Raw genomic sequence first — 19,156 nt, 5'->3', positions numbered from 1 at the left:
CAGTTTGTCTTTTATTTAATTTAGTTTTAATATCTGAATCCATTTAGATGATAAATATTTAAGAAAAGAAGAGATCAGGAAAGGGGGTAAATACTTTTTCACAGCACTGAATAAATGGTGGTTAATAAATTGAAAAAGAAAATCTTCATAAATGTATCACTGCCTCACAGATTCTAAAATCACTCAAACAGTTTAATGTTACACTTTCATGTAAATTTTACATTGAATTTGTTAAATCTGACAGTTTCACTTTTGATCCTAAACCAACTGCAAACCCCGGGTAGAGGGGCTGAGTGAACGTGGTCTGAACTCTGTGGAGGAGCTTCATTGTATCAGAGACGCTGTAGAAGGACAGAGTTCCTGCTTCATAATCCACATACACTCCTATTCTAGAGGAACTCGGCATTATGGGAATTTCAGTCCCTTCGTTATTGTGCCAGAATGAAAATCTGGATGGAGAACAGTCTAAACTCCAGGAGTGATCATTACATCCAAACACACACTCATCACTCTCGACTTCCGGCGCCGCAGCGAGTGGCAGCCTGCTCAGTAGCTCTGTGTAGCGGTACTTTAATACAGTACTTTTCTTTTCTTTTCTGTCTGTTTTTACACTTTTTAGCGTGTATTTAGTGTGCCTTTGTGTATCCTATGGATATGGAGTTGAATTTAAATCACGCTAGTGGTACAAACTTCGTGTACTTGAGGGATGACCTACTGGAACTTCGGACAATGGGGCGCTTCGGCATAACGCACCCCATCCCGGAGGAACTCAAGCGCAAATACAGAGGATGCAGAGCCGGTGCTAAGCTAAAAGCTAAGCGATTGGAAAAGCGCAGAAGATATAAACCATCTGTTCCTTCTGTGGTTATGGGAAATGTGAACTCGCTGGTAAACAAGACGGACGAGCTAGCGGCTTTGGTGAGGAATCAGAGGATATACCGTGAATGCAGTCTGTTTTGTTTTACGGAAACGTGGCTAACCGGCAACACTCCCGATGCCAACGTGGATATAACCGGCTTCACCACCGTGAGAGCGGACAGGAATAACAAACTCAGCGGCAAAAGCAAAGGTGGGGGACTTGCGCTTTTTGTTAACATAAAATGGTGCAACTATGGGCATGTAACTGTGAAGGAGATGATCTGCTGTCGGGACATTGAACTGCTAGCGGTGAGTCTGCGACCCTATTATGTGCCCAGGGAGTTCTCCCACACCATTGCTGTCTGTGTTTACATTCCTCCACGGGCAGACGCAGAGACGGCGTGTGACGTCATCCACACTACCATCGCGAGGCTTCAAACACAGCATCCGGACGCTTTCTTTTTCATATCTGGTGATTTTAATCACGTTAATCTGGACTCTACACTCACTGCTTTTCATCAATATGTAGACTGTCCGACCAGGAAAAACAGAACAATCGACCTCTTCTACAGTAATATTAAGGATGCATACACCACCACACCACTGCCCCCTCTGGGGAAATCAGATCACAACCTAGTCTATCTACAACCTCATTACAAGCCCCTCGTCCAAAGACAACCACCAACTTCACGAACCTTCAGGAAATGGACTGCAGAAGCAGAGGAGGCTCTCAGAGACTGTTTTGCATCCACTGACTGGAGTGTGCTGCAGGAACCACATGGTGAGGACATTGAGGGCATTACACACTGTGTTACAGATTACATGGACTTTTGCATGGACTTATATGTTCCCACGAAAACTGTGCGTTGTTTCACCAACAACAAGCCCTGGATTACCAGCAATGTCAAGGACCTTCTAAATAAAAAAAAGAGGGCCTTCAAAGACAAGAACCAGGAGGAGCTGAGGAACGTACAGAGGGAACTAAAAGTCTGCTTACGAGAGGCGAAAGGAGCGTATGGGAGGAAGGTTGAACAAAAGTTGCAGGAGAATAACATTAGGGAGGTATGGGATGGAATGAGGACCATCACAGGCTGTAAGCAGAGGAAGAACAGCACAATAGATGGAAACGGGGAGAGAGCGAACGAATTCAACATCTTCTTTAACCGTTTTGACTCTGCTGTTCCAGCACTAACTGTTCCTGACTGCCACGACATCACACCCATAACCTCCCCCCCACCAGGATCCTGCTACTTCTACTGTTCACGCCTGTCCAGCTGTTAACTCCTCACCTTCTCATATGCAAACCCACACTCACCTCCACCAGGCTATCTGCACAGACACCACAGCCTCTTCAATACCCTCTTCACACATTCTATTCACCAGCGCTTCAGACCAAGTCGTCAGCACCCCTCCTCCGTCTCACCCTTACATCACTGCGGATCAGGTTAAAGGTCAGCTAAAAAGACTTCACACAAGGAAAGCTGCAGGCCCGGACAAAGTGTCTTCTAAAATGCTCAAGTCCTGTGCTGCTGAACTGGGTGAACCTTTACAGTACATCTTCAACCTGAGCCTGCGACTGGGGAGGGTCCCAACACTGTGGAAGACGTCATGCATCATTCCGGTGCCAAAATCAGGGTGTCCCAGTGAGCTAAATGACTTTAGGCCTGTTGCACTAACGTCACACATAATGAAGACTATGGAAAGACTGCTCCTACATCTCATCAGACCCCAGGTTAAGCATGCTGTGGACCCACTACAGTTTGCCTATCAGGAGAAGGTGGGTGTAGAAGATGCTGTCCTCTACTTTCTTCATCGGGCTTACTCTCACCTGGACAAGGGGAACTGCGCTGTGAGAATCATGTTTTTTTATTTCTCCAGTGCCTTCAACACCATCCAGCCCCTCCTACTAAGGGATAAACTGACCAGGATGCAAGTGGACCCATACCTGGTATCATGGATCACGGACTACCTAACTGGCCGACCACAGTATGTCAGACTGAGGGATTGTACTTCAGAGACTGTGGTTAGCAGCACTGGAGCACCACAGGGGACTGTGCTTTCCCCTTTCCTGTTTACACTATACACATCGGACTTTAATTACAACTCAGAGACTTGCCACATGCAAAAGTTTTCTGATGACACTGTGATTATTGGGTGTGTACGGGATGGACAGGAGGAGGAGTATAGGAACCTGGTGGATGACTTTGTTGCTTGGTGCCAGTTGAACCATCTACAGTTAAATTCATCGAAAACTAAAGAGATGGTGGTGGACTTTCGTAGATCTGGGCATCCCTTTCAGCCAGTCTCTATTAAGGAGTCTAATGTGGAGTTAGTAAGGACCTACAAGTACCTTGGACTGCAGCTGGATGATAAATTGGACTGGTCTGAAAGCACGGACATTATGTACAAAAAGACACAAAGACAGCTTTATTTCCTGAGAAGGCTGGGGTCCTTCAGCATAGGTAGGACACTCCTACAGATGTTTTATCAATCTGTGGTTGCTAGCACTCTCTTTTATAGTGTGGTGTGCTGGGGAGGCAGCATTAAGAAGAGGGATGCAACACGGCTGGATAAACTGGTCAGGAAAGCTGGAAAAGTGGTCGGAATAGAGCTGGACTCACTTGTTACTGTAACAGAGAGACGGACTCTGAACAAAGTGCTTTCCATTATGGACAACCAAAACCATCCACTGTACACAACTTTTCTGCAACAGAGAAGTGTGTTTAGTGGCAGGCTACTGTCACAGAGCTGCTCTACAGACAGACTCAGGAAATCCTTTGTTCCCAGAGCCATTAGGCTCTTTAACTCTACGCAGAGGGGACGGGGAGGAACTGAGGACTGAATGTAACAGAATTGTGTCACTTGTACATGTACAATAATATGTGAATGTGTGGGTGAGCACGTGAGTGTTCACATTTGTGGGCACTAATGTGCACATGCACTGACAGCACATCCGCACCTTATGTACATAAATCTGCACATTTTCGTACTTTTTTCTTACATTTCCTATATTGCACTGTGGTTTCACTTTATACTCTATACTTTATAATTCACTTTAAATTCTTTTTATTATTTATATCTTACAACTGTGACTAATAATCCATACTAGCCTTGCAGTGTTCACTGAAATAACACCTTCATATGTATCACATGTACCATATGTACCCTCAGGTCCTGTTTTTGTTGTGTGTTGTGGCTATACAGATACTTTTTTGTATATTGTAAATCTCTGTAGTGTGTACTATTACTTACTTTTTGACTTTGATTTATGTAACTTGCTACTGAGGCCTCAATTTCCTTCGGGATTAATAAAGTATCTATCTATCTATCTATCTATCTATCTATCTATCTATCTATCTATCTATCTATCTATCTATCTATCTATCTATCTATCTATCTATCTATCTATCTATCTATCTATCTATCTATCTATCTATCTATCTATCTATCTATCTATCTATCACCACGTTCCTTCCTGCTGATGCTTTTATATGACACTGCTATATCAACCCCATCATCCCCACTCCACTCAAACTCCCAGTAACAGCATCCACTCACACTCTCTCTACACACAACCTGAGAGTAACGATCAAATCTATCTGGATGATCAGGATACGAATGTAATGTTTTACTGCAGGTCACCACTTTGTTCTCCTCAGACAGACGGAGGTTTTTATTTACTGTGTTTGGATCCAGTGTGAACCGACAAACATCTGGAGAGGAAACACAAAATAAACCAATTAACATAGAAGAGAGAGAGAGAGAGAGAGAGAGAGAGAGTGTGTGTGTTGGTACAGTGTGAGTACAGTGTGTGTGTGTCTAAGTGTGTGTGTGGGTGAGAGAGTGTATCACTAAACAAACACACATTCATTACACAAACACTGCACAATCACACAAACTCTACACATACACAAACTGCACAATCACACAAACTTTACACACAAACACTGCACAATCACACAAACTTTACACATACACACAAACACTACTCAATCACACAAACTCTACACATACACACAAACACTGCACAATCACACAAACTTTACACATACACACAGACACACACGAATGCAATACAAACACACACAAATGCTACACAAATACACACAGACTACACATACACATAAATACTACTCAAACACACATGAATGCTACACAAACACACACACACACAGACACTACACAATCACTCACAAACACTACACAAACACACACATACACGTACACACAGACAATACACAATCACACAAACACACACATACATTACACAAACACTACATAAACACATACATACACTACAAACACAAATACTACTTAAGCACACACGAATGCTACACAATCACACACAGCCACTACACAAACACACAGACACTACACAAACACATACAAACACACAGCCACTACACATAAGCTGCATCCGAAATCGCATACTTAGAGAGTACGTACTAGATTGGAGGAAGTATGCACTACTCGGCCGGTAAAAAAGTACATACTTACAGTACAGAATCGTGCAGTATGCACACAACACCGCTACGTACTACATCCGCCATCTTACCAACGTCAAGTGATGACGTGAGGACGTGATGACGTAATATCACCATAGTTACAGACTCATTACAAACACCACTCACCAAATTTTTGGATATTTGTCGTCTTTTTGTTATTTATTCGTCTTTAAAATGTTTTATTTTATTTATCTTACTTACACTTGTAAACAGAGGACTCAGAGGGCCGCTATCTTTCTTGTTTCTTATTACGCTTCGAATGCCTACGCAGCTCCAGTTGCATTATGGGATACATTAGCGGAACGCAAGTGTGCATTGCTTGCATACTCAAACATGGCTGCCCAATAAGTAGGTCATCCGGGTACTTCTCGCGTACCTCTTTGTGTATACTATGTATTCGGACATACTAACCGCTCTCGCGTCCTCATTTCGCGTGCTATTGAGTATGGAAGTAAGGGATTTCGGACGCAGCTATACACACAGACACCACACAAACACACAGACACTACGCAAACATTATACAAACACTACATGTACACATAGACACTACACAAACACACAGACACTACACATACACACAGACACCACACAAACATTATACAAACACTACACGTACATACAGCCACTAGACACACACATACATTACACAATCACTACATGAACACATAGAAACCCTACAAATACACACATACACTACACAAACATATACAAACACATACAAACACCACATGTACACAGACTCTACACGTACACCCAAACACATACATAACACAAACACATGCAAACACTATACGACACAGACACTACACAATCACACAAACACACACGTACGTTACACAAACACTACATAAACACATACACACCCTACACATACACAAAGACACTACACAATCAGACAAACACACACATAAATTACACAAACACTGCACAAATACAAACAGACACTACACATACACACAAATACTACTTAAACACACAATTGCAACACAAACTCATGAACACTGCACATACACACAGTCACTGAAAAGGCATACAGATACACTGCACAATCACACAAACACAAAAGCTACACAAACACTACACATTTACATTTACATTTTCAGCATTTAGCTTTTATCCAAAGCGACTTACACGATGAGCAATTGAGGGTTAAGGGCCTTGCTCAGGGACCCAACAGTGGCAACTTGGTGGTGCCAGGGCTTGAACCGGCAACCTTGTGTTTACTAGTCCAGTACCTTTACCACTGAGCTATCACTGGTCAAATAATACCTGCTCTGTGGTGGTCCTGACCATTGAAGAACAAGGTGAAAGCAGGCTGAAAAAGTATGTAGAGAAATAGATGGACTACAGTCAGTAACTGCACAAAGTGCCTCTATATGGCAAGTGGAGCCGACAAAACGGACACAGTGCAGAATCAAAGAGATGGTCCCAATGCCATGACTGATCAGTCTATGGCCTATTTAAAGAAAATTTGATTTTTTTTACTGCTGTCTGTAATGTCATAACTCTCACAAAACTAAGCATTTATTATGAAGGTGTTTGCAGTATTATTTATTTATTTATTAATTAATCTTGCCACTACTCTGAACTGGATGTAACCAAACACTAGTCCAAATCAAGCACATTGCCTACTGACTACAAATTATTTTTATTATTATTATTATTATTACTAAGAAAAAGAAAAAGAAGAAAAAGATGTAGACATACAATGGCAATACCCTTAAGCATTTCTTAATTGAGAGTTTAATGTTTTATTTTGCTTTTCTCAGTACACACTGAAGTGTCGAAATGTCTGTCTGTGGTATCACATACTGACCTCAAATGCCAACAATGCTGACATACTTTTTTCTGTGTACATCATAGCTATTATCAGGCCAGTCAAGTGACACGTAAATTAAACAATTGTGTTGCTTTATAAACCTGAACTGAACTTGAGCTGTGTCAGGTCAAGATAACTTTGCTGTAGCCCGTGTTGATAAGTGGCTCTTACATCCTCAGGGCTGTCTGAATGACTGATTTCATAATTCAGAAAGTAAACGTTTCTTAACCATGCACTCCCACATCCTGCAGTTTTACAGTCTTTAGGTCCTGGTTATGATGACTGCTGTGCATGTGGGCCAAAATCCTTCATCTATTCCATTTCAGACACTGAATCAAGCTCACTGAGAAATTTCTGGCACTTGGCAATGAGTACATTAACTGCCTCACTGACCAGCACATCAGGTGGTAGGATTCCCGTAGACTCCACTGAGAATATGAAATGGTCTCGCACTCTTCCTAGTTTTACCAAACCCTTAAGGTCATCATGCCTGAGCACCTCTCTGCTGCATGTGTCCAGTCGACTGTTGACTACTTTAGCGACTTGTTTTCCATCAACATTCTCCAGTTCAATCACTCCAGCTGAGAAACAGCGTTTTAATCTCTCAGCTTTTTCTCCTTCTACTGGCTCCAGTAATGTGATCTCAGGAAGTAGCCTATAACTAGCAGTGGCCACTGGGGAAAACTTGGCATGGTCCTTGCCTATTCCTTTAACACAGTGCATGACTATGTCTAGCTCTTGACCCGGCCGCAGCTGAGCCAAGAGAATGTCTTCATGCACAGGACCAATATTAGCATCAGCAAACACATCAGCCTGGTTTCCAATAGGTACCCACTTCATGTCTCTGGAGCACACCATGTGATTAAGGTACAGCTCTTTGGGATCTGATGAGTCTTTGGATGCCCTGTGATTCCTTGTGCATTTTACTTTTAACTGAAGCTGAATTGTGTCAATTTCAGTGCCTTCCTCATCACCAGCATTTCTGTACTCAAAAAGACGAGGATCTGCTTTGATTGGTACCAGGCCGAGTCTGTGGGCTAAGATCTCATCTTGAACGATAGATGTATTGTTGTAAATGAAAACCTTTTCAACTGCCATGGTTGGGACCTCAGCGATCAGTATCCTCCGGAAAGCATTGGCAATGGCAGCGTCTATTCCCACCATATCAAACTCCAATGTGTTTTCATCCATTTGAACAATGTCAAGCCTGAAATTCTTTTTAAATTTTCTGAAGTCCCATGTGTCATCATAACCAGGGTAATTTCCAGGGAAATGTGTGGAATGAACATTTTTAACACCAAATTCACCCAAAATCACTCTGTCGCGGATTTCATCCACGTTGCTCATAGGCATCGCCATGTTTCTATCTGCTGTTCTGTCTTTCAGTGACTCACAACCAGATACCAGTGACTACACAAAAATACACAAACACATATATTACACAAACACACACATTACACAAACACATCACACAAACACTGCACATATACACACAGCCACTACACATACACACAGATAATACACAAACACACACAAATGTTACACACACACACTACACAGACATATATAAACACCCCACAAACACAACACATTCACAAACATTACACAGACACACACCAGCAACACACAATCCAACAACAATCACAACGTCATGCTAATAAAGCTGTTTGAATTGTGTGTGTTTCAGTGTGTGTGTGTGTGCATGCATGTGAATGTGTGTAAGCATGTGTGTGAGTGGGTGTGTCTCTGTAACTGTGTCTGTGTAAATGTGTGTTGGTGTATGTGTGTGTGTGTGTGTGTGTGTGTGTGTGTGTGTTTCAGGAGTTTCTGTGAATGAATGATTGAGACTCATAAAATCTCCTGGATCAAAAATATACAGACAGCAGTTTAAATGATTATTTTACTTGTTTTAACTTCATGACCCCTGAAGTTCTTGGTGATTTTAAATAACTATTAAACAAAAGTACATGGAACAGTGGTCTTTAGCAAGGAGCCAATATGTCCCTAATCCGAGGCATGATCACTGTCAGAACCACGTCACCCCTGTCCAAACAAATTCCAAAATAGATCAAAAAAGTAATTGTAATATATCAGTCTGGAAAGAGTTACAAAGCCAATCTAAAGTTTTAGTACTTCAGCGAACCACAGTAAGAACCATGATCTCCATATGACACTTGGAACAGTTAAGATTGCTTTGAGAGCTCATCAATGTCTCATCAAGGAAAACATACACAGATAAACATTTAGGAAACCGCAGGACCTGCTGACCTCAATGTAGATCTGATTTAATGATTCCAGTATTAGAAGAAGACTGAGCAAAAATAAAATCCATGGGAGAGTCACAAGGTAAAATCACTGTTAACTAAGAGGAACATAAAGCCTCGCCTCTCATTTACCAATATAAGAACCTAAATGACCCTCAAGCTTTATGGTGATGATGTTCTGTGAACTGATGAGTCAGAATTCTTATACTTGCTATGAAGCTAAAACAGCATTTTACAATAAAAACATCTTACTAACAGTCAGTCATGGTGGTGGTTGTGTGATGGTGTTTCAGGGCTAAAGAAGAACGTCTGGTCATCAGTTCATGATTTAAAGATTAAACACTTGTGTAATACAAAAACACAATGATTCCAAATAACAAGAGCAGATCTTTGTTGAAATAACCAAACTGAGCTGCTGTAGCATCTGAACTAGTAACGTGTGACAAATCTGTAAAAATACAGATAACTGAGGGGAGCAAATACTTTTTCACTGCACTGTGTATGTTTGGGTGCTTGTGAGAAACTTACATTGTAGAAAATCTTCTCTAATTTCAGGTTCAGGAGGTGAAGTAATCCGGACTTTCTTCACTGCAGAAAGAGTAACAGTACAATCACTAATCACAGTAAATACATATTTACACAAGAAATTGTCGCAGGTACAGCCAGTAAGAAGTTTGGCATGTTCTCCAAGTGTTTGTCTAAATTGACCTTAAGACTGGGTAATTGACCAAGTGTGAGTGTATTTCATTCACCCCTGGACTCACTGTGACCATGACCAGTACTGAGTTAATGAGTAAATGAATGATGTTGTTAGATGTAAAATGTTCATGTTGGTGGATTTGATTGTTTTGTTTGATGTTTTAGTACTGAAGCATTTTGGAGACAATGGAACACTGAGGGCTTGAACTCACCTTCATCTGGTATCTTCTCACACTGCTCTTTCCAGAATTCTTCTACTTTCTCTCTCAGCTGAGATACAGACTTTGTAACATCATTAAATGAGAGGAAAGGACTGATTGTGATGGCGGCAGATTCTGCAGATCCAGCAGGAGCCGAGAGAGACTGAAAATTCTACATCCAGACAGATAATGTTCACAGAGAAACAACAAGATCATGATGAATCACAAATGATTCAACTAATAAACTAATAAACTTGTGCCTGTAAAACTGTTGAAATTAGTTGATACAAGGACAATTTTATACTACTGTGAAGATTGTAAAATGTTCCAAAAACATCTTAAACAGATATTTCAGATGTTTTTGGGTATAAAAGAAGCATTCAGGTATAGACCAGTTTTTTATGAGCAACGACTCTAAAAATGCATTATTAAATAATCCTACAGTTTAAACATAACATTCTTCATCAAGCAACACAAGCCCTGTTATTTCACTACCTGTCCACTAGAGGCACCATTACCTAAATATTCAACATTTTTGACGCTATTGTCATCAATGTTTTTCACATTCATATTTTTTTATACTTGGACTGGTGCAGCAAAAATATAATTATTTTTAGTGCTGTTACCTGGAGGAAATGAACGGGATCCTCTGTGTGTGAAAGCTGTTCCAGTTCAGCATCTTTCCTCTTCAGCTCTACAATCTGCTGCTCCACATGTTGCAGGACTTTTTCAGCTCGACTTACTTCTGCTGTCTCTCGATCTCTGATCAGATCTTTTAGCTCAGAGCATCTTCTGTTAATTGAGTTGATTAGTTCAGTACAGATCCTCTCAATGTTCTTCACTGATGTCTGTGCAGAACACTGTTAGAAGATTCAGAAAGAGGAAACATTTCTCACTCAGATATTTGTCCATTCTTCACATTCATATGTAACTACTGGCCAGACTAAGACTTTCAACACTCATAGCTTGGTGATGGTGCTAAATGGCCTGATTTTTCATACCATTGAAAATGTTACCATCATCATCAAATCCACATGATGCAGTATATGATACTCTACTTCCCAAATATAAGAAATAGTTCCAGTCTTCTACCTTACACCTTAAACTTCAGCACTTCTTCAGTGTTCATCATCACTTTAGTTTTTACTGCATCTATCAGCATGTTTTATTACCTCACAGATTTTTGATATAACACACCTGCTCCTGTATGTCCTTAATTCAAAGTTAAATGTGGATTAAATCTAATAAAACCTAAACACATTATATATACTGTAAAATGTGCTGGTGGTAGCATACTGTTACAGAAATTATTTTTAGTATCAGGAAACAGCGGCCTGGCCAGAACTGGGAAATTCAATGTAGTGATCTTCTTAAGTCTTTTTCAGAAATCTTATCATTATAATTTATGTTTAAGCATCTTGATCCAAACAACAATCAATAATCTTCTTGTGTGGCTCAGTCAAAGTCCTAATCTGATCTTATCACTCTCATAATTATTAGCACAACCTCAGAATTGTTATGCCAAGGTCACACTACACGACTTTCTGATTTGCCGGGTCGCTGTACAGTTCGCACTACACGACTGATCGGTAATAGGGGGTTTCATACTACACGATCTATCACCAACTGGAATCGCAAGCAAGCTTCTCTGGTCTCCCAAACTATGTTTTGTCATGAAAACAAACGCGAGAAGTGACGAGGGGTTTAATGATAACACGTCCATAAATGCACGTCAACAAGGAGCGAGCGATCAAAGTTTGTGCGCTAATGTGCAGCGTTGAATCAAGGAGAAAAAATAAATGAATCTGAGTGGATTTGGTTTGGATTGTTCTATAGTGAGTTAAAGGTTAATAAATATTTTTGCAATGTTGGTGTTATGTTTTGTAGAGAACAATCAGGTCAGAAATACTGTAAAACTAGTGTGTGTGCTGGTGTATTCTGATATAAACTATATTAAGCCCCTGTCCCACCTTTTTACAACTCCTCCCCTGCGTTTCCCCTCACACTGTATCCTGCGTTCTCATTTGGCTGTTCAACATAGCACTCATTGCCAGTTGTGCAACTCAGATTGAGATATTTGACATGCTAGAAATCTTGTTTCACCCGGTGAGCGCTCTGCGATCACTCGGCAAGCCAGTCGGGTCGAATTGTTGGGTAGTTCACACATAGCGATTGAGAGCCGAGTTTCGATTGCCGAGCAAACACCGAGTTGCTCCCGAGCCGGCAAATCTAGTGCTGACCAGTCAGCGAGCGAAAATCTGGGCAAAAGTCGTTTAGTGTGAACTAGGCATTATACAGCATCAATCACCAACTAACCAGGCAGAATTTAAATATTTTTTTAAAATTCATGAACAAAAAAAGGCTCCATCACTTGCAAGGTTACCTGAGATCTAAAATATCTCATTTTTAATGGAGATTGGTTTAATGGATGAGAGTCGAACTGATCCTGAGAGCTTTTTGTTCGTAAAATTTACCTTGTGAGACTCCACAGCGTTTATCAGCTTACAAAGTTCCTTCTCTCTGTTCTGGATTTTCTCCTGGAATTTTCTCTGGATCTCCAGCAGCTGCTTCTACACAGAATAACAATTCAGAATTTACTTGTGTTGTGTACGAGCACCACATAAACAACGGCAGTGTAAATGCTAATGAGTTGTTACTTCTTAAAGAGAGCTGTATAATATTTTACCTGTTTCTCAGTTCTTTCTGCTGCAGCTGATATTGTATCATGTCCTTTATGATCATCCATGATACACATCAGGCAGATACACTGCTGATCAGTACGACAGTAAACCTCCAGCAGTTTATCATGCTGAGAGCAGATCTGATCCTGGAGTCGTCTGAAAGCTTTAACCAGCCTGTGCTTCTTATAAGAAGGAATTTGATAATGAGGCTGAAGGTGAGTTTCACAGAAAGAGGCCAAACACACCAGACAGGATTTAACAGCTTTGTATTTTGTCCCAGTGCAGGAATCACACTCCACAACTTCAAGTTCAGAAGAACAGTGACCAGGATGTGGAGCTTGAAGTTCTGTTTTCTTCAGTTTTTCCACAACTCCAGCCAGAATTGTGTTTCTCCTCACAACAGGTCTTGGAGTGAAGGTTTGTCTACACTGTGGACAGCTGTATGTTCCCTTATCATCCTCCTGATCCCAGCAGTTATTAATACACACCATACAGAAACTGTGTCCACATGGAATAGCAGCTGGATCCTTCAGTGTTTCCAGACAGACTGAACAGCTGAACTCATCCTGAGTTACTAAAATTTTGGACTCGGCCATTTTTCTACACGCAAACAAAAACACCAGTAAACACAGCAAGTTATTTACAGCAGCTCAGACTTCCTGGTTTAGTTTGTGAGCGTTATGTTTGTGTTTACGTTTCTCAATTTCTGTTATTTTTTTATATTTTTTGATGACCCATTGTACTCATGCAGTGGGACTTTTAATTTGCAATGTTGTTGTAGTAAGTCGTACAAGTGACTAGTTAACTACTACAACCTTCGTTATATGAAAATTTGCGTTTTTCAAACGTTGTTAATCTTCTATATTTTATTATAACTGTACCTTTACTGTAGTATGTTTTATGATTCGTTGCTGTACCCATGCTGTATGACTTTTATAATGTGGTTGTAGTAACTAGTACAAGTGACTAGTTAACTACTACATCCTTGGTTATATGAAAAAAATATGTTTCTTCATTTTTGTTATTTATTTTACTTTTAATTTTTTATTACTGTACCGGGTCATACCTAGCATTTGGTGCCATTTGAGTCCCCATGACATAATATGGTATATTTTGTGTAAAAATGGGCTAATACATATTTCTAAAAGCTTGTCTTACATGATTAACCCTCCTTTACCATAGAAAACAATTGTGTTCCCAGGATTAATTTAAAATGTTTACTCAATTTTAGCGCAAGTAGGCTAAACCCAATCATGTTTTCTCAAATTCATTTACAAATATAAGTAATAAAAAACAAACAAATTCTACATTTTTAATTATTTTTGTATAGCCTTATTTATAATATTTCTCACCAAATGTTATTTTTTGTTATTAATACATTTTTAATACTTAAAGTCTTTAAAATAAGTTGTGTCCTTGAATCAACTGTCCCAGCTGTTACTGTGAAGGAAAATCTGTCTAGACTGTCTCCCTGACTCTTCCTCTAGTCACATGACTCTCAGGAAGTAGCATATGTTTTTGGAGGAAAATCATCTACAAAAAGCAGAGTAAAAATCATTCTTTAATCAATCTTTTTTTTTTTTTTTATGTTTTAGAAAGGTTTATTGATGTGGTAAAGCATACCATGTCCACTCTGTTATGCTTATTTACAGTGTATCACAAAAGTGAGTACACCCCTCACATTTCTGCAAATATTTTATTATATCTTTTCATGGGACAACACTATAGACATGAAACTTGGATATAACTTAGAGTAGTCAGTGTACAACTTGTATAGCAGTGTAGATTTACTGTCTTCTGAAAATAACTCAACACACAGCCATTAATGTCTAAATGGCTGGCAACATAAGTGAGTACACCCCACAGTGAACATGTCCAAATTGTGCCCAAAGTGTCAATATTTTGTGTGACCACCATTATTATCACTGCCTTAACCCTCCTGGGCATGGAATTCACCAGAGCTGCACAGGTTGCTACTGGAATCCTCTTCCACTCCTCCATGATGACATCACGGAGCTGGTGGATGTTAGACACCTTGAACTCCTCCACCTTCCACTTGAGGATGCGCCACAGGTGCTCAATTGGGTTTAGTCCATCACCTTTACCTTCAGCTTCCTCAGCAAGGCAGTTGTCATCTTGGAGGTTGTGTTTGGGGTCGTTATCCTGTTGGAAAACTGCCATGAGGCCCAGTTTTCGAAGGGAGGGGATCATGCTCTGTTTCAGAATGTCACAGTACATGTTGGAATTCATGTTTCCCTCAATGAACCGCAGCTCCCCAGGGCCAGCAACACTCATGCAGCCCAAGACCATGATGCTACCACCACCATGCTTGACTGTAGGCAAGATACAGTTGTCTTGGTACTTCTCACCAGGGCGCCGCCACACATGCTGGACACCATCTGAGCCAAACAAGTTTATCTTGGTCTCGTCAGACCACAGGGCATTCCAGTAATCCATGTTCTTGGACTGCTTGTCTTCAGCAAACTGTTTGCGGGCTTTCTTGTGAGTCAGCTTCCTTCTGGGATGACGACCATGCAGACCAAGTTGATGCAGTGTGCGGCGTATGGTCTGAGCACTGACAGGCTGACCTCCCACGTCTTCAACCTCTGCAGCAATGCTGGCAGCACTCATGTGTCTATTTTTTAAAGCCAACCTCTGGATATGACGCCAAACACGTGGACTCAACTTCTTTGGTCGACCCTGGCGAAGCCTGTTCCGAGTGGAACCTGTCCTGGAAAACCGCTGTATGACCTTGGCCACCATGCTGTAGCTCAGTTTCAGGGTGTTAGCAATCTTCTTAAAGCCCAGGCCATCTTTGTGGAGAGCAACAATTCTATTTCTCACATCCTCAGAGAGTTCTTAGCCATGAGGTGCCATGATGAATATCCAGTGGCCAGTATGAGAGAATTGTACCCAAAACACCAAATTTAACAGCCCTGCTCCCCATTTACACCTGGGACCTTGACACATGACACCAGGGAGGGACAACGACACATTTGGGCACAATTTGGACATGTTCACTGTGGGGTGTACTCACTTATGTTGCCAGCTATTTAGACATTAATGGCTGTGTGTTGAGTTATTTTCAGAAGACAGTAAATCTACACTGCTATACAAGCTGTACACTGACTACTCTAAATTATATCCAAGTTTCATGTCTATAGTGTTGTCCCATGAAAAGATATAATGAAATATTTGCAGAAATGTGAGGGGTGTACTCACTTTTGTGATACACTGTATAGTGGAAACTGGTACGTTTTTGTAATTTTGAAAATATGGTTAATAAACATGGTAAAAATCTTCATCTGTGGTCACCATAAACTAGCCTGTTGTTCATCACCTGAGCAGTAATGGTAAGTTTAGAATAAAATGTCCCTCCTGTTACTGTCCACCCTGTTGCTGTTTTGCACAGTAACAGGGTGGACACAGGGTAGACCGAATAAGAACTCTATTATTATTATTTATTTATTTATTGCCAGTTATAACTTTTAGTTCATTTAATTCTGTGTTTGTATGATTGGTGTAAATCCTATTTATTTAAAGTTTCCTCCAGGCCACCCAAGAAGGATGTGTCCCTGCTGAGTCTGGTTCCTCTCAAGGTTTCTTCCTGTAATTTTCAGGGAGTTTTTCCTTGCCACAGTCGCCCTCGGCTTGCTCAACAGGGGTTTTTGTATTTGTTGGTCCTGGATTTTGTAAAGTTGCTTTGAGACAATGTCTATTGTAAAAAGCGCTATATAAATAAAGTTGACTTGACTTGACTTGACATAGTAATAAATGTGTAAAATATATAGAAGTTTCCAGCAAGTATTAGTTATTATTATTACTTTAATATTAATTTATTTGTTATATATGTTTTTAAAAAGTTAATTGGAATGCATATATTTGCCAGGGAATGGCACTGTTGTCTGCTGCAGAAAAGCAGAGGCACTACAGGGCATTTCGTGATGCAGAACCTAAAAAATACCCTGTACAGCCAAGCCAGCTTTCTGGGCCCACCTCAGCCCTGTGTTAGACATGGTGAGGGAGAGATACCCTCTGATCAGTCATCTCCATGTCTTCAGTGATGGCCCAGCTACTCAATACAAATTCTCTGGGCAACTTTTACCTACTATCAAAGAGCCTATTAAAAAGGCTTCAAAGACGTCAGCTGGAACTTCTTTAAGGCCAGTCATGGCAAGGGGACTCAAGATAGTGTTGGGGCTACCCTTAAAGAATCAGCTGACAAAATTGTCCGCCATGGAGGAGACATTCCCAACGCAGAGGCCATGTTCTGCCAGTTAAGGAACATGGGCACTTCGGTGGAACTTTTTCATGTGGGAGAGGGAGATGTTGACAGGAAAAAGCAGGAAATTATGGATGCTTGAGCCTGTCAAAGAAACATCGGAAATCCACAAAGTCATCAGTATCTCTCCAGGGACAATTAAATACCAGGACATGACTTTGCCAGGCAGACAAAGATGTACTTGATTGTGCATGCTATGGGCTGAAGGAGGTGAGCCTGGGAGAAGAGGCAAGCCCACATTTCACTGAAGAACTACCACGGCCTGAGGTCATCATGAAAGAAAATATTGGGCAGTGGTGCATTGTCAACTACGATGGTGAACCCTACCCAGGAATCCTCCTGGAGTTTAAAGAAGATGCAAGAGTAAAATGCATGCAGAAGAATGGGGCAAACAAGTTCTATTGGCCAAGTCCACAAGAGGACATTACCTGGTACAGGGATGAACAGCCTAATGATAGAGCCACAACCTTTAAATAAGCTAGAGAAGACAGTGTGGAATTTCCTAAAAAAACACCTGAGCTGCTGGGTTGTTACATAAATTACATCTATGAGATCACTAGACTGAAAAATGTTCCTGATAATTACTTTAGGTGTTCAGAACATTTGATGGTTGAAGAAGGGGGGTAAGAGTGGGGTACACGAGTTGCTCTTTTTTTTGTGATGTACTGTTGTTCACTGGTATGATGTCCAACCTGTTATGTCCTGTCCACCCTGTTTCTCATCTGTCCACCCTGTTACCTGTGTGCTTTTTTATATTAATTTCATAAAATCAACAATGAGTATTCATATTTTTGTGGTTAAATGCAGGGAATGAATCAGTAAAATGAAATCATTTAAAAATGGAGCCAAATTCCATTAAAATTCCTTTTTATTCTAAAATAAATGTATTCAAATAATTCGAACCGGGGTTGCTCCACTGCCAGTGCTGAGCTTACACCACTCAGCCAAACCGGCGCCAATGAACCCGGGAATCTGACAGCGTCTTAACAAGACTGCGGTCGTTTGACTAATGCGCTAGCATTAGCCCGCTGCTAACCATGCAAGCGGGGGAAGTAGCGAAATCAAAACAAACCGCAGCGCGAGGGCTGCATGGAATCGCACCAGCTTTTCTTAATAAAGAGATCTAAGCCCTAAAATACCTCGGCCTTACGACCTACACACCCAACCACTATACAGTGCCTGGGGTAACCAAACTAACCCTATGAAAGAAAAGGACTGATGCGATGCAGCCATAGACCAAAAAGAGAACAAAAGGTGCGACGCCTGCAGTGTGGCGATGCCCCCTTAAATAGGAGGCTCGCACCTGCAGGTCGTTCGCCCTAATCAGCTGGCCTCCTATTTGAGGCCACGCTGCCCTTTGTTCTGTAACGCCTGCGAGGCTGGGAACTGGTGGTGTTCACCAGACCTCGCAGGCACCCTAACAACATGCAAATAATTTGGTAAAAATTATTAGAATATAATATCCTGAGCTGGACTAATATATATTTCTCATAGTTTAACAAGCCCTCCTTCAGATAAAATGATAACATTATGGAAAGTTTAGCATTTTTTGATGGAAATGGCACCAAATAGTAGGAATGACCCTACCCATACTGTAGGGTTTGTTTCTGTAATTTAAGTGTAGTGGGTGGTACATGTCACTAGGTAACTATTGCATCATTTATTATATTATATATGTTATATATGTTTCTAGAATTGTTGACACTATATATTGTTACTGTACCCATACTGTAGGACTTTATACAGTTGTATTGAATGGTACATGCCATTGGGTAATAACTACACCTCGGCTTCATGCACTTTGTAGACGCTCCCTTAAACTTCCTTATCATTTCAACTCAGATGAAC

General features: G+C 40.8%; 2 protein-coding genes across 2 annotated transcripts; both read right to left on the bottom strand.

Annotated features, from left to right (window-relative positions):
- Window positions 1–235: 235 nt before the first annotated feature.
- LOC134325989 (tripartite motif-containing protein 16-like) lies at window positions 236–13,622 on the bottom strand (the record flags this gene model as incomplete). Its single annotated transcript, XM_063008186.1, has 7 exons — window positions 13,032–13,622; window positions 12,820–12,915; window positions 10,972–11,205; window positions 10,358–10,517; window positions 9,975–10,034; window positions 4,313–4,571; window positions 236–500 (listed from the first exon to the last, which is right to left on the bottom strand). Coding segments are annotated over exons 1-7 (1,665 nt in total), but the record flags the coding sequence as incomplete, so codon positions are not given.
- LOC134325991 (DNA-directed RNA polymerases I and III subunit RPAC1-like) lies at window positions 7,067–8,541 on the bottom strand. Its single transcript, XM_063008189.1, has one exon. The coding sequence runs from the start codon at window positions 8,539–8,541 to the stop codon at window positions 7,495–7,497; it is 1,047 nt and encodes a 348-aa protein (XP_062864259.1). The 3' UTR covers window positions 7,067–7,494.
- Window positions 13,623–19,156: the final 5,534 nt, after the last annotated feature.

This window comes from Trichomycterus rosablanca, chromosome 14 (assembly GCF_030014385.1).
Source record: "Trichomycterus rosablanca isolate fTriRos1 chromosome 14, fTriRos1.hap1, whole genome shotgun sequence".
In the NCBI taxonomy this organism is placed as follows: domain Eukaryota; kingdom Metazoa; phylum Chordata; class Actinopteri; order Siluriformes; family Trichomycteridae; genus Trichomycterus; species Trichomycterus rosablanca.
This window is presented reverse-complemented; position numbering and strand designations above follow the sequence as displayed.